Source organism: Microcaecilia unicolor, chromosome 12 (genome assembly GCF_901765095.1).
Source record: "Microcaecilia unicolor chromosome 12, aMicUni1.1, whole genome shotgun sequence".
Classification (NCBI taxonomy): Eukaryota; Metazoa; Chordata; class Amphibia; order Gymnophiona; family Siphonopidae; genus Microcaecilia; species Microcaecilia unicolor.
This window is the reverse complement of record NC_044042.1, coordinates 80869050-80883284: the sequence shown is the minus strand read 5'-3', so window position 1 is coordinate 80883284 and position 14235 is coordinate 80869050. Positions and strand designations below refer to the sequence as shown.

Below are 14235 nucleotides of genomic sequence, written 5' to 3'. Positions count from 1 at the left end.
TCATGAGCTAACTGGCCCAGGTCCGGTGCTCAAGGCATAATTGTATGTTTCACTGCACTGCATTGCAATGTTGGCTTTATATTATAAAACTCAATAAAACATTTAAAGTTGAAAAAGAAAGGTTGTTAATGTGCGGTTTGGTGCATGGTAATGGAAAAAATACTGCAAAAGCAATTTACTGCATTTGCATGTTGGTTGTTACCGTGCACTAAACCACATGTTAACAGCCTAGCACACTTTACTAAAAGGGCCCTCTAGAAATATGACTAACATGATAGAGGATCGTAAATGTGCACATTTAACAGCCCTGTAGAACAATCATATAACAGAAATATATGGGTGATATTGTTGCTGGACTTTACACAATACTGCAATTAGATTTTTTTTTGTCATATATCGTTATGAGCGTTCTTTCCCCTTGTTAAACTCCTATCACTGGCTTCCTGCAGAACAGAGAATTATGTTCAAACCACTCACACTTACTTTTAAGGCTTTTCGGTTAGGTCTTCCATATCTTACTGTTCCCTGTTCCCCTGCTCGCTCTCTTCGTTGTATAAACGATAATGGTTTAGTATTCCCAGGTCCCAAACAGGTCTGTTTGGAATCAACCCGTCACCTTGCATTCTTTTTTTTTTTTTTTCTGCCACCTTTTTGTGGCACTCACTCCCAGTAGAAATTCGTAGTGAATCATCTTTTGACAAATTTAAATCGGCCTTAAAGATCTGGCTATTTAATCTAGTTTTTAATCCTACTAAATGGACTGTAGCTTTTCATCACTGGAGTTCCATTCCCCTTACCTTTTTTTTTTCCTCGCTCGTGTTTTTCACCCCCATTGTTCCCCTACTATTTCCTTACTCCTCAGATCTATGTGTGTAGTATATCTCTCCTTTCCTCAATTTTAGGTGTGAAGTATATTGGCTTGCATGAATGGTCCCTGCTTTTCTAGATGAATTTTGTAGTTCTTTTATACATTTTTCTTTAACTTTGGTATGTTAACTGCTTTGATCTACTGAGTTAGTGAAGGTGATATAGCAAATTCAAATAAATAAAATATAATATTCCAGGATCCTGTTTGACAACATGAGATGCCAATATGCTTATAATGTTGTCAAACAGGATCCTGGAAACAATTCTGTTTCATTGTCCTAAATGCTACAAAATGTTCATGAAGTAACGAGATACCTCCAGTTCACTGGTAAAATCTGCAGAATTATCAAGTTTAATTGTAGTTCGTTGCCAAAGTACTGGGTCCTTCAGGACTCTGCCTAAGTCATGTAAATTCAGTGCTGTAGATAAGACACGGCATTGGCTTTAGAGGATAAGTTACTATGTCTAACTGTGCTGTAGTGAAGCTAGCTTGTAGGTGGCTGGAAGTGTCTGTCCTTAGTAGCTGTGCTGTAAATCTCCCTATCAACAACATCAAAGCTGGTGTAATCTAATATTTCTTCTATATAGCAAAATGTAGCTTTTTAATGGTCAAAGGAAACTGAGAATCTGGTAACTGCTTATCACTGGCGTTACGTCTTGATCACTTCAGTCATTAGTTCATGAAGCTGTACATCAGTTTTTACATTTTGTAACTTTTTAAATTTAAAAATATAAAAAACAGTACTTCCCTTAGACAAAAACATGGACCCTATATGGTCCCATGTTTCGCAGGAGCCTCATCAGGAGTCTTCCTCTCACTTCTCAAAAATCTTTCCAGCATAGCGCAACAGGGTTCCATGGTGAAGGCATCTTTCGTCACTGAACTGTGTCAAGATTAGAATTTATAGATTACTTTAGAGCAGAGAAAACATTATTTTTTGGACACTTTAATTAGTAAAGAAATGTTTATCTTAGTACCACTTTTTTAGGCAATCAACTGAGTGAAATAGTTTTCATCATAGTTGACTCTTGAATATAGGTCTTCTGATTCAGTTTACAGATGATGTTGGAGATAGCACAGAGTTTAAGAAAACGCCGGTATTTGCTTCAGATTAATGATTTTTTTTTTTTTTAGAAGTGTAAGGTTTGTTTATAGTTGTGACCCTAGTTTGAAAGTTGTAGTAGTGAGATCTTTGTTGCCAATGGATCTTGCGAAAACTTTTGAAGACTGGAGTTATTTCAGCTATGGCATCTGTTGATTATACAAGTCAAATTAATTACTGGACTCAGTTATGCTATTCAAGCAATTACTCGTTTTCAATCATCCTAATTAGAGAATGACACAGGGTTAAAATTTGACCCCTTCCCTGCTCCATCCCCATGGACTCTGGTCTCATCTGCAGAAGCCTTGAACACTTATGATTTTATATTTAAATCTTTTTATTAAAGTATAAAAAGGAAAAATATGCTATGCAACTGTTGTGTATAAATTACAAATAGAAAACAATATTAATATTATAATAAATCCTCCCACCACCAGCACCCTCTACCCATCTAACTCCAACAGTAGCTGACTTCTACTACCCCAAGGAATCCTAATCCACCCTGTTAAAATGACCAGGGGTAAAAAATACAACCCGTTCTGTATGACCTAGAGGGGAGAAATATGCCCTATGAAGCACTGTTATGATTTTTTAATCTGTGAATGAAGAAGTGATTTACAATCTCAGGATTCAGTATAGCTCTCCTGTCTTCCACAGTCCTTCCTCCAATAGAAGATGTCTTCTTAGAAGATGTGCTGGTAGCAAGATATACAGGATCCCCCATGCAAATTTTGCTAGTTCTGGCTAGCATGTTTGCATGTTTTTTTCAAAACATAAAAATATTGTTGTCTGCATCAATCAAACATAAATAACAGTCCAGTTCATTAATAGGCTTCAAAGTAGAAAGTTAAATGGGTACAAAGTTTGGCCCCGTCCTCACAGGCTCTGTCCCTGCCCCATCCCCGTGAGATCTATCCCCATCCCCGTATCATTCTTTAATCCTAATATTTGGCAGAGGTGAAGTTATGTCACTATGGATTTTAAACTAGATTTTGTTCTATATAATTTAATTTGTTCTCACCATCTGATTTATATTGATTGCACCAGAAGAATGATTCAACTAGATTAATTCATTTTATAGTTGTTTCAGTCATGATATACTGACAGCTCCATTGGTAAAGAACTATGGGACTGGTATTCACTCCCGATAGTTGAAGACTGCCAACAGGTCAAGTTTTCAGGATATCCCTAATGAGTATAAATCTTTATTACTGCCAGGCTACCAAAAATTTACAATGATTAAATATCACTATCTCTCATAATGAAATCATTGAAATCACATCTTAAAATAGTTTTTATATTAAACTTTCCATAACAATTCCTAAACAATTTAGGTTGAGACAAAGTACAGATTGTTCATCCAAGCAAGTGGTTTATGGTATCTGTTTGCTTTCTTAGCCGCTTCTGAACACTAGCAGAGGGTTTCAAAGTATAATCAACAATGACACCTAGATCCTTTTCCAGGGCGGTGACTCCTAATATGGAACCTTGCATCACGTAGCTATGGTTTGGGTTCCTATTTCCCACATGCATCACTTTGCATTTGCTCACATTACATGTCAACTGCCATTTGGATGCCCAGTCTCCCAGTCTCATAAGGCCCTCTTGCAATTTTTCACAATCCTCTTGTGATTTAACAACTGTGAATAACTTTGTGTCATCAGCAAATTTACCTCACTAGTTATTCCCATCTCTAGATCATTTATAAGTGTGTTAAAAAGCAGCAGTCTCAGCACAGACCCCTGCGGAACCCCACTATCTACCCTTCTCCATTGAAAGTATTGACAATTTAACCCTACTCTCTGTTTTCTATCTTTTGACCAGTTTTTAATCCACAGTAGGACATTATCTCTTATTCCATGACTTTCTAATTTCGTCTGGAGTCTTTCATGAGGTACTTTGTCAAATGCGTTTGAAAATCCAGATATACAATATCAATCGTTTCACCTTTATTCACCCCTTCAAAGAAATGTAATAGATTGGTGAGGCAAGATTTCCCTTGACTAAATCCTTATTGGCTTTGTTTCATTAATCCATGCTTATGTTTATGCTCTGTAATTTTGTTCTTTATAATAGTCTCTCCATTTTGCCCTGCACTGACGTCAGATTCACTGGTCTATAATTTCCTGGATCACCTCTGGAACCCTTAAAAACAAAATTGGCGTTACATTGACCACCCTGCAATCTTCCGGTACCATGCTTGATTTTAAAGACAAAGTACATATTACTAACAAGATCTGCAAGTTCATTTTTCAATTCTTTGAGTACTCTGGGTTGTATACCATCTGGTCCAGGTGATTTGGTACTCTTCAGTTTGTCAAATTGCCCCATTACATCTTCTAGGTTTACAGAGATTTGTTTCAGTTTCTCTGACTGTCAGCATTGAATACCATTTCTGGCACTGGTATCTCTCCCATGTCTTCCTCAGTGAAGATCAAAGCAAATAATTAATTTAGTGGAAAACTATTTTATGACTTACAGTCATACAAACAATATGTCAGTGTATACAATTACAGCTATAGAAGAAATAGACCCATATAAGATGAGCCACCAAATTTCCTTTATATATCTCCTTAACCCCCCCCCCCCCCCGCACCACCACCACCAACTTCCACAATTCTCTGTACCCCAATGGGAGGGGGAAAAAAAAGGAACAGAGAGTGAATAGATAAGCCAACCAGTATGAACAATTACAAATTGCTAATACAGAACTCCCAAACCTCATAACTGTCCCATTCCTTTCCCCCTCCACCCTTCCACTCAGAGAAACACGCACAAAACAAAACAATAGACTCTACCCTTAAAGAAAAGGGACTAGAACCTACTGAGGGATATTCAAATGGGAGGGAGGGGGGAGCCGCCTGTACTCTTATGGCTTCCCCCATGAAAAGTTATTTGACAGGCACAGAACATACCTAAAACATTTTTTTAAACCCAAAAAAACACACTTATATCCCAAATCGCACTTGCCACTTTACAAACTATTCAAAATAAAGCTATGGGCCCTAGGGGGCAAGTGAAAAATATAAGGTTCCCAAATAGACAGAAAATCTTTTCTACGTCTAGGGGACATTCCTATCAATCTTCGTTCCCATAGCATATGTTGATGAAACAAGTTTCTCCAGCCTCAAAAGGAGCAAAGAATTAATTTAATCTTTCCTCTATGGCCTTCCCTGAGTGCCCTTTTTACGCCTTGGCCATCTAGTGGTCCAGCTGATTCTTTTGCCAGCTTCTTGCTTCTAATATACCTAAAAAGGTTTTTACTATGCATGGAAAGCTCTCTCATGCATATTTATTAGGGCTATCCTGGCAGGGATTTGTACTTTTCAGTATGCAGCTTTTTGAGGTTTGAACCTTTAGATTGATTGTGGTGATTGATTTTGATTTGGATGTTACAGAAGACAAGATGGGAAAAATGAAACTAGTTGGAAACAGTAAAAAGAAAGGCAGGCAGGCGAGTGAGTGTTTCTGAAATATTTCTATCAAAGAACCCAGAAAAAACAACCTCCACAGAGTGTCACTGTGCAGCTTTGAGGCACCAAAAAGGAGTCACCCACTTATAGAAATTAGAGAAAAAGAAATTTGACCACGTTACTCTGCTCTTGAAAACAGCCACTGGCTCCCCATGTCCCACCATATCATTTACAAAATCTTACTACAAGTTTATAAAATCAGTCAGTCAGGAGAACCATCATACCTTTCCCGTATGCTTATCCCTTATTCAAATTCTAGAACTCTACGATCAGCGTCTCTTAAGCTATCCACCAACATACTAGAAAGTCAATCTTCTCAGTTCAAGGTCCTGATCACTGGAACAAATTACCCCTATCTCCTTGACATCAAACATCTCTCCAGACCTTTAAAACAGAACTTAAAACATTCCTTTTTACTGATTCTTTTTCCTAAGCGCCTTGCTGAAGTCCATGCGTGTGAGCTTGTCAGACCAAACAGACCAGACAGTACCCCTCCCATCTATATCCCCTCCTCTTCTGTCCTATTAAAATTGTAGTTCCTCCCCTGCCCTTCCTCTTCATTCTTTCACTTCTAATCTCTCGCTCTCTTCTATCAACTTTTAGGTTGTAATCCGCCCAGACATGTTTTTTGATGGGCGGGGTAGTAAATCCTGAATAAACTTGTAACTTAGAATTGCCTCCTAGAGGGGCAGAAACAGTAAATTTCAGCACAAGCTTTGCAACTAAATCTCTGGCACAACCTAAGGGGGGGGTGGATAATGTCATAAGTGATATCTCTGTTCATTCCTGCGGTTCAAGAAATGATCAGATGATCCCAGGTCATCAGTGACGGACTTTGCCTTCATTGCATCTCTGAGCTTGAAGGTCCAATTTAAGAAAATCAGGAACTCTCTGAAATTTAACAGAGGCTTATGCTTTTGGGAGCTGTGTGATTTTTTTCCCTAAAATTTCCAATTTAATGCACATTATTTGAGTATCAGATGATATATTTTGTGCTCCCAAACACTTGGATAAGTTTTTGAAGGAGAGGGAAGGAAGGTCTGCCGTGTCCTCTGTCTTGATTTGGTGGTAGTGATAGTTCTGTGCTGTTTGGGGATGAGTAGTTTTGCTCATTTGCTTAATTTTCAGTTATAACTGTGGCATTTGGTTAATTGTATTTCTTTGCATATTCTATGTTGATTTCCCTCCATTTGTTTTTGTGCTCTGGAATTTGAAGAGTTGTACTGGGTTGTTTCTATTATATTTTTATTGTTTAATTTTTTTATTTTTGACTAATTTCAATGTATTTTTTAACATTTTTCAAAATGATTTTTCTTTTGGAGCAATGTCTCCAAATGGATTAGTTTTGTGGTATGTTGAGTATGATTTCAGTCTCTTAGATTTACTTCTGATACTCATGCCATGCTTTATGCATTACCTTATCATCTCTCTCTCTATATATATAATATATATACCTATCTATCTATATCTGTGTGGATAAAAGGGAGTAAAACCAGGACTGATGCACCTGTCCTAGATAATAGGGAACTTTGAACTCTGTGGAAACTGCTAGAACCCTTTGATGGAAAAATTTCTTTGAAGTTTTTATTCAGGCTCATTTTACATTCTGTGACTGTGCTGGTTGCATATTACATTAATATTATACTGTATTTTGCGTTTTGGGAGACAGGAGCCTCTATGGCCCTTATTTTAGAAGCATCCCCATTTTTAAATGGCAACATTTAAATGTCTGGAGAGGCCCAGGTTTAGTTTAAATATAATTTCAGAAAGGACACACTAGAGATGACGAGTGAAGACAAAGCAACCACCAATGGTATACAGCAATCTTTAGCAACTTCTAAGACACCTCGACATTGTAGCGGTTAAGGGGGTTCTTTTACTAAACCATGGTAGTGTTTTTAGCTCGCAATAGAAATCAGCTGGCAGTAAACACTGAGACGCCCATAGGAATATAATGGGTGTCTCGGCATTTACTGGCAGCTGATTTCTACTAGGAGCTAAAAACGCTACTGCGGCTTAGTAAAAGACCCCCTAAGTAAGGTGGAGACTTCAACAGAATGATGTTGACTCTAGGGAAACAGATGAGATTTTATTTGAAGTTTCTTTAAGGTAGGGAGTTCTTGAAGTGGTATGTTCACTATGGCCTCTGCCATTAGTCTTTGACTATGACTGAATTTAGTGGAACAGCCTAAAAGTGGAGGTGAATAAAAACTCATAGAATTCAAAGATAGATGCATAGAGCAGAGATAAGGACAAGGGAGAGAACTGAGCAGAGATTGAGTAGGGTCTACAGAACAAGGTAGGAAGAAGACAAGGGGGCCAGGAAAGGAGGTCCATACCTGCAAACAGCTCCAGTACTATGTGGTAAGTAGCCAGGAATTTTTAACATGGGGTGCATCTCCCACCCCTTGTCCCCCCTATACCTTAAAATCACCTCTGCTCCAGTCTTCACCCGGGCAGTGGCAGCTGCACATCCCGCCCTTCACAAAACGGGAAGTTGCATCAGAAGGGGCAGGAGAGTTCAGAGAGAAAGTCCTGGTGCAGGCTGCAAGCAGCCTGTGAGTGCCACTTCTGCTCACCTGGCGAAGACTAGAGCGGAGGTGATTTAAAGGTGCGGGGGGGGGGGGATACTTGTAGAGTTTTGCAGGGCCAGGAAAGGAACTGAGAGATCCCAGACTGTACACGGAGGGCAGGAGGGAGAATGCAGATCGACTAGACATCACATGCACCTTGAATGGATACGCCAGTGGCCTGTGCACTGAATCCTTACTAGCATGATGGAGTGAGGGGTGCTTAAGGTGATCAGATATGGTTTAATTCTGAGCTCCTCAACTTATACTCCAAAGTTATGTCCTAATTTGTGCCCTCATTTCAGCCAAATTTATGATTCCTGTGAATAGTATGCAGTAAGGATGATTTAAGTCAGGTGTTCTTAACCCAGTCCTCAGCTACAGCCTAGCCATTTGGGTTTGAATATGCATGAGATGGATTTGCATTCACTGTCTCTATTTTATATCACTCTGTCTCATATTTATTCATTGTGGGTGTCTTGAACACCTACCAGGTCAGGCAGTCCTCCCGGATAGGTTTGAGGACTTTGAGCAGTGGTGTGCTGGTAAATTTTTAACAGGCTCTCTCCCCGGTCCACCTCTATGCCCCCCCGTCCACCTCTGCGCCCCCCATCCATCTCTGCACCCCCCGTCCACCTCTGCGCCCCCCCCCCCCAAAATTGCAGAGCTGGCTATAGCTGGGGGGAGGCAATGCATTACTCTCTCCAGGAAAAAAGAATTAAATGATCCCAGGTTCCAATCTAATTAATGTTTAATATGGGATAAAATGCCATAAATAAGTAAATAAATATAAACTTTTAACGTTCAGCACCTGATTCTCAAAGTGGACATATTCCAAACACTATAATGAAAATAAAAAAAAATTTTCTACCTTTGTTGTCTGGTGACTTTGTTTCTCTGATCATGCTGGCCCAGTATCTGATTCTGCTGCTCTCTATCTGTTCCCTTGACTCCGTTTCCAGGGCTTCCTTTCCATTTATTTCTTTTCTTTTCTCCTTTCTTCTTCATTTCTGGTCCTCCGCAGACTTGACTGTACAGTGGATCCAGCTTCTGCCTATTTTCTCCATCCATGTGCAGTTTCTCTCCTCACTTCCTTTTCCCTCATCTAATCTCCTTCCCTCCGTGTCCAGCATTTCTTCTCTCTCCCTTGTCCCTTCCCTCCCCTCCATCCATGTCCAGAATTTCTCTTGCCCTCCCCTCCATCCATGTCCTGAAACTCTCCTCTCTCCCCTGCCCCCCTCTACCCATCCATACCCAGCAATTGTCTTCTCTCCCCTGCCCCCCCTACCCATCCATGCCCAGCAATTCTCTTCTCTCCCCTGCCCTCCATGCCCAGCAATCGTCTTCTCTCCCCTGCCCCCCTCTATCCATTCATGCCCAGCAATTGTCTTCTCTCCCCTGCCCTCCATGCCCAGCAATTGGCTTCTCTCCCCTGCCCCCCTCTATCCATCCCTGCCCAGCAATTGGCTTCTCTCCCCTGCCCAGTAATTGGCTTCTCTCCCCTGCCCCCCTCTACCCATCCCTGCCCAGCAATTGGCTTCTCTCCCCTGCCCCCTCTACCCATCCCTGCCCAGCAATTGGCTTCTCTCCCCTGCCCCCCATTACCCATCCTTGCCCAGCAATTCTTCTCCCTCCCCTGCCACTCCCAAACATGTCCAGCGATTCTCCTCCCTCCCCTGCCCTCTCCTCCTGCTCCCAAACATGTCCAGCGATTTTCCTTCGCCCCCACCGCCCCCCGCTCCCATCCATCTTCTTTAGTACCTCTCCGTTGAAGCGCCGCCTTATTTAAGCCCTGCTGCATCTCCAGCCTTCCCTCCCTGCTTGCTTCGATGAGTTCGTTCGTTGTGCCCTTAGTCCCGCCTTCTGATGATGCACATGTTTGGGAGCTGGAGGGGAGGTAAGCATGGCGCCCCCCTGCCATGCTTACCTCTGTAATGGAGCCGGCTCGCCTCAAACAACAACCGGCTCGCAAGAGCTGTCAAAAATTAACAAGCGGCTCTTGCGAGCCGAGCCGGACAGAGCCAGCTCCAGCACACCACTGACTTTGAGGGTAGGTTTGAGGTAATAGAGAACTTTGAATTATGAATCAGGAGATGCCTTGGGTCCAAGTTATTTGGTCCCCATGAATCTCAGGTTACCACACTGTGATTAGGCAATACAACACAAATACTACTGTTACTACTACTGCTACTACTACTAATGATGATGATGGCACCAAGAACATTCCAAGGGTCAGGAAATGTGTTATCAGATTATCCATCCTAGTTGTATATTTTGGAAACATTACAAATTGCAGAAATGATTGTAGTTCTGTTTAGTGGGGAAAGAAGTTCGCCTATCTGGAATATGAGGGTTGTGAGCACTGGAATTCAATGCAGTGTTCAGGAGCTCTGATATCATCCCATAATTTTCATCCAGCAGAAAGCAGGGTTTAAGCATGTGCAGACAGCCTCTGCTTATAAAAAGCAAAGGCTTGTACTCCTGAGCTAAAGGAGCAACAAGTCCTGTAACAGACTTAGCAGAAGAGATGTATTTAGGAAACTTGTATTCCTTTCTGTTGTTACTTCACTCCTTGTACTTTTCTGCTCCAGAGGAAAGCTGAAACAACTCACCCTCTGTTTAATTCCAAGATCCTTTTCCTACCCTCAGATTGGATCTTTCTATTAATTCTCTAACATATGCAGCGAGTAAAGAAGGTGCAAAATGAAGTGGGATATAGGAGTTGATATGTTGGTGAATTTACTGGAATGTGGTATTACTCACTTACCTGCCTTTTGTGCATTCTCTCGATGCCAGTTCTTGATCATTGGTTTTAGGGGCCTGACATCACTGGCCTTTTGCCTTCAGTTCCTGGCACAGGAAGTTGTACTCATTTATCTTTCTTTACATTTTTCCTCCAGTCTGTACACCTTGCACAAGTGAGCTTTGTCATCCATGCCTTTGGGTCTGCTTTTATCCTGGATCTGAAGCTGAACCAGTAAGTCTCTTATGAAGTTTGTAAGAAAAGCAAGAGTAGAGGGCCACAGATGACATGAGGCTAGTCAGTAACCCAAATAAGAAGGGATTGAATGCTGACTACGTGTGTCTGGACATTGGGTGCAGAGGTGTGAAGGCTTGTCAGAATTACCATTGTCAAATGCTGTAACGTAAAGGGGAAAATGCTAAGAGTAGTATGTGAGAAGCTTTAACATGAGAAGGCCGGGGGGAGCTGCAGTTATGTAAAAGTGCCCTTGTTAATATGTCTAGTCCACTTAGAGCAGTGCTAGTAATTAACTTTCAGACCATGGGGTCCAGTAAGCCGACGTGTGCTTCAGAACCAGCTGGTGCAATATGAGCTCTTGTGATAAACTACAGTGGGTAGGCCTTTGCTGTCACCTGCTACTCCAAGGAAAGACTTGATGAGATCCTTTGTCCAGAGGAAGTCTCTTTCTAGCAGCAGAAACTCATTATTCCATCTGAGATCTCCCTTTCTAGAAATGCCTGATATATAATTGCTGAGCACCAACCTGAAGAGACTAATTTTCAGTCAGCAAGATAAAATATGTGCTGATAATAAAGCTGAACACCAATACTAACCCCTTAAAAGCCTGGATTTCTCATGTTAAAAAACAATTATTGTGCTGAGCACTCCTGAAAGCTTCTTCCTAAGAGCCCTCTGTTCACTGATGGCCAATATATCAAACCTGAAGCAGAAGTGCACTAGAGTGATATGACAAGCTGATGTATAGGGCTGACCCCAAAAAGATCTAGGGAAGAGGGTGAAGGCCTCATAACAGGAGAAGTGGAGATCACCACTGACGTTGCAGAAGGCATTAGAAGGTTCCAGTACTCAAAACAGTATTATAATTGATGACAGAACAAGGCACAGGGAGATGGTGAGTGTCAGTAGCAGGATTTGATTTTGCATCCCTGGAGCACTCCAGATAAGTTCTGGGCTAGAACTACCAGTGTATATATTTGACTTCATTAAGAGAGAGATTTTATTTTACTTACATTTGATAAACTGCCTTCCATACAATGATTTCTACATCTTCATCTCAGTGGGGTTAGTCATGCTTCCCTCTCTTTCTTTCCACTGGAAACTGCAGTGCAATTCAGTCAGTGAGTGGGGCAGTCAGACATCCACCCCAGACGTGGCTGCATGTACACTAATGTATTCATTTCTAATATAAATTCAGATCCTATTTGGATGAAAAGATCTGACTATAAACTATTTTGTTTCTTCTGTTCAAAATAAAATATTTTCTTTTTTTAACTTCTTGCAGTCACTTGCTATCATCACGTTATATGGAGAGGCACTATGAAAGAGATGGGAATGTCATGCATACATCGGTAAGTGGAAAAATATGTAGTACTTTGACAGTAGCGTAGCCAGGTTGAGGGCGCTGGGGGAGTGGAGAGTGGACTGCTGACGGTGCCAGTGCATATTTTAAACCTGATAGATCACGTGAAAAATAGTTGCCGGCACTTTCAAAAGTCTGTTTGGGGGGAGCGGTTGATCCCCTGGCGACCCACCTAGCTACGCCTTTGGTACTTGAGTACTGAGAGATATATAGTCCAATTTTAAGAAAGGCTACATTTCACTGGTAGAGTAGTTCAAGGCAGTCCAGAAGGGAGATATCTGTAACCAAACCCTACATGACAGAGTCAAGGAGCTCAAAATTTAGTCACTGGAAGAAATGAACGGGGAAAATATGAAAGAGACGTTCGGGGGTTGATTTTCAAAGTCAATTCACTGGGTTAAAGAGCCTCTTGCCCAGTTAGCTGGTGCTGAGTGGGCTCTGAGGGTATACTCAGTGGCACTTACCCGGCTAGGGCCATTGAATATCCCTTCTAACCGCCAGAGCCAAAATTGGCTATTTTGTGGGCAGAGTTGGGTGGGGTCAGCACTTAACTGGTAAAGAGGGGCATTTTCGATATAACGTCCGACTTTGGACGTTTTGCAAAAAATGTCCAAACTCCGAATAGGAAAGAAGGTCATTTTCAAAAAAAGAAAAACGTCTATCTCTTGTTTTCGAAAATACTGTTCCAAACAACATTTTGTGATTTGGATGTTTTGTTTTTTGGTCCATTTTCGGAAAAAAAAAAAAAAAAAAAAACCCATCCAAGTTCAAAATGCACAAAATCAAGCCATTGGTATGTAGGAGGAGCCAGCAGACTGGTCCCCCTGACATCCCAGGATAGCAATAGGGCACCCTAGGGGGCTCTGCAGTGGACTTCATAAACTGCTCCCAGGTAAACATCTCACCATTGCTCCCTTACCTTGTGTCTTGAGCCCCCCCAAACCCACTACCCCCAACTGTACACCACTACCATAGCCCTTACAGGTGAAGGGAGCACCTATATGTGAGTACAGTGGGTTTCTTTTGAGTTTTGGAGGGCTCATAGTTTCCTCCACAAGTGTAACAGGTAGGGGGAGGTAGGAGCCTGGGTCCACCTGTCTAAGTGCACTGCACCCAACACTAGACTACTCCAGGGACCTGCATTCTGTTCTAATGGACCTGAGTATAACATCTGAGGCTGGCATAGAGGTTGGTAAGTTTTTTTCATCATATTTTTCGGGAGTGGGAGGGGGTTAGTGATCACTGGGGAAATAAGGGGAGGTCATTCCTGATTCCCTCCAGTGGTCATCTGGTTATTTAGGGCACCTTTTTGTGCCTTATTCGTAATAAAAACAGGTCTGGCTCAAAACGTCTTAGTCCTGGACGTTTTTGTTTTGTTCCATTATGGCTGAGAAACGTCTAAGTCTTAGGAACGCCCAAGTTCCACCCTGAACACACCCCTGATATGCCCCCTTGAGATTTGGACGCACTTCTGGCGGACTTCAGAGAAAAACGTCTAAAAATAGGTTTTGAAAAACTGATTTGGACGTTTTTGTGATAAAAATGTCGAAATGCAGATATGCCATTTTTTGGACGTTTTTCTCTTTTGAAAATGAGCCTGTAAGTTAACTAGCCAAATAGGACCACATAAATAGCAGACCTATCTTTGACTGGTTTAACTTAAGTGGTTAGTTGCTGAAGCACTCATCCGGTTAAGTTTCAACCAGCCGCACATACTTGGATTTTTAATGCTGGTACCTGAACCTTACACTGGCCTGGCATCGAATATATGGGCATTTTGGCAGTGGCGGTCAGAGTTAAAAAACCCCTCAAGTGATCAAGCAGCCTTCTCTAAGGTATAAAGGCATAAAGGAGGGAGGTTTAGTAGAAGTGTAAGGTT

General features: G+C 41.5%; 1 protein-coding gene across 5 annotated transcripts in view; it reads left to right on the top strand.

The window, feature by feature from the left end:
- Nucleotides 1–14235, top strand: part of ADAM11 (ADAM metallopeptidase domain 11) — a 177934-nt gene that overhangs the window by 8862 nt on the left and 154837 nt on the right. For all 5 annotated transcript variants that reach the window (XM_030221374.1, XM_030221370.1, XM_030221372.1 and 2 more), the window contains exons 3-4: nt 10914–10990; nt 12279–12345. In XM_030221374.1, coding sequence (XP_030077234.1) covers nt 10914–10990; nt 12279–12345 — 144 coding nt within the window. The remainder of the gene's footprint in view (nt 1–10913; nt 10991–12278; nt 12346–14235) is intronic.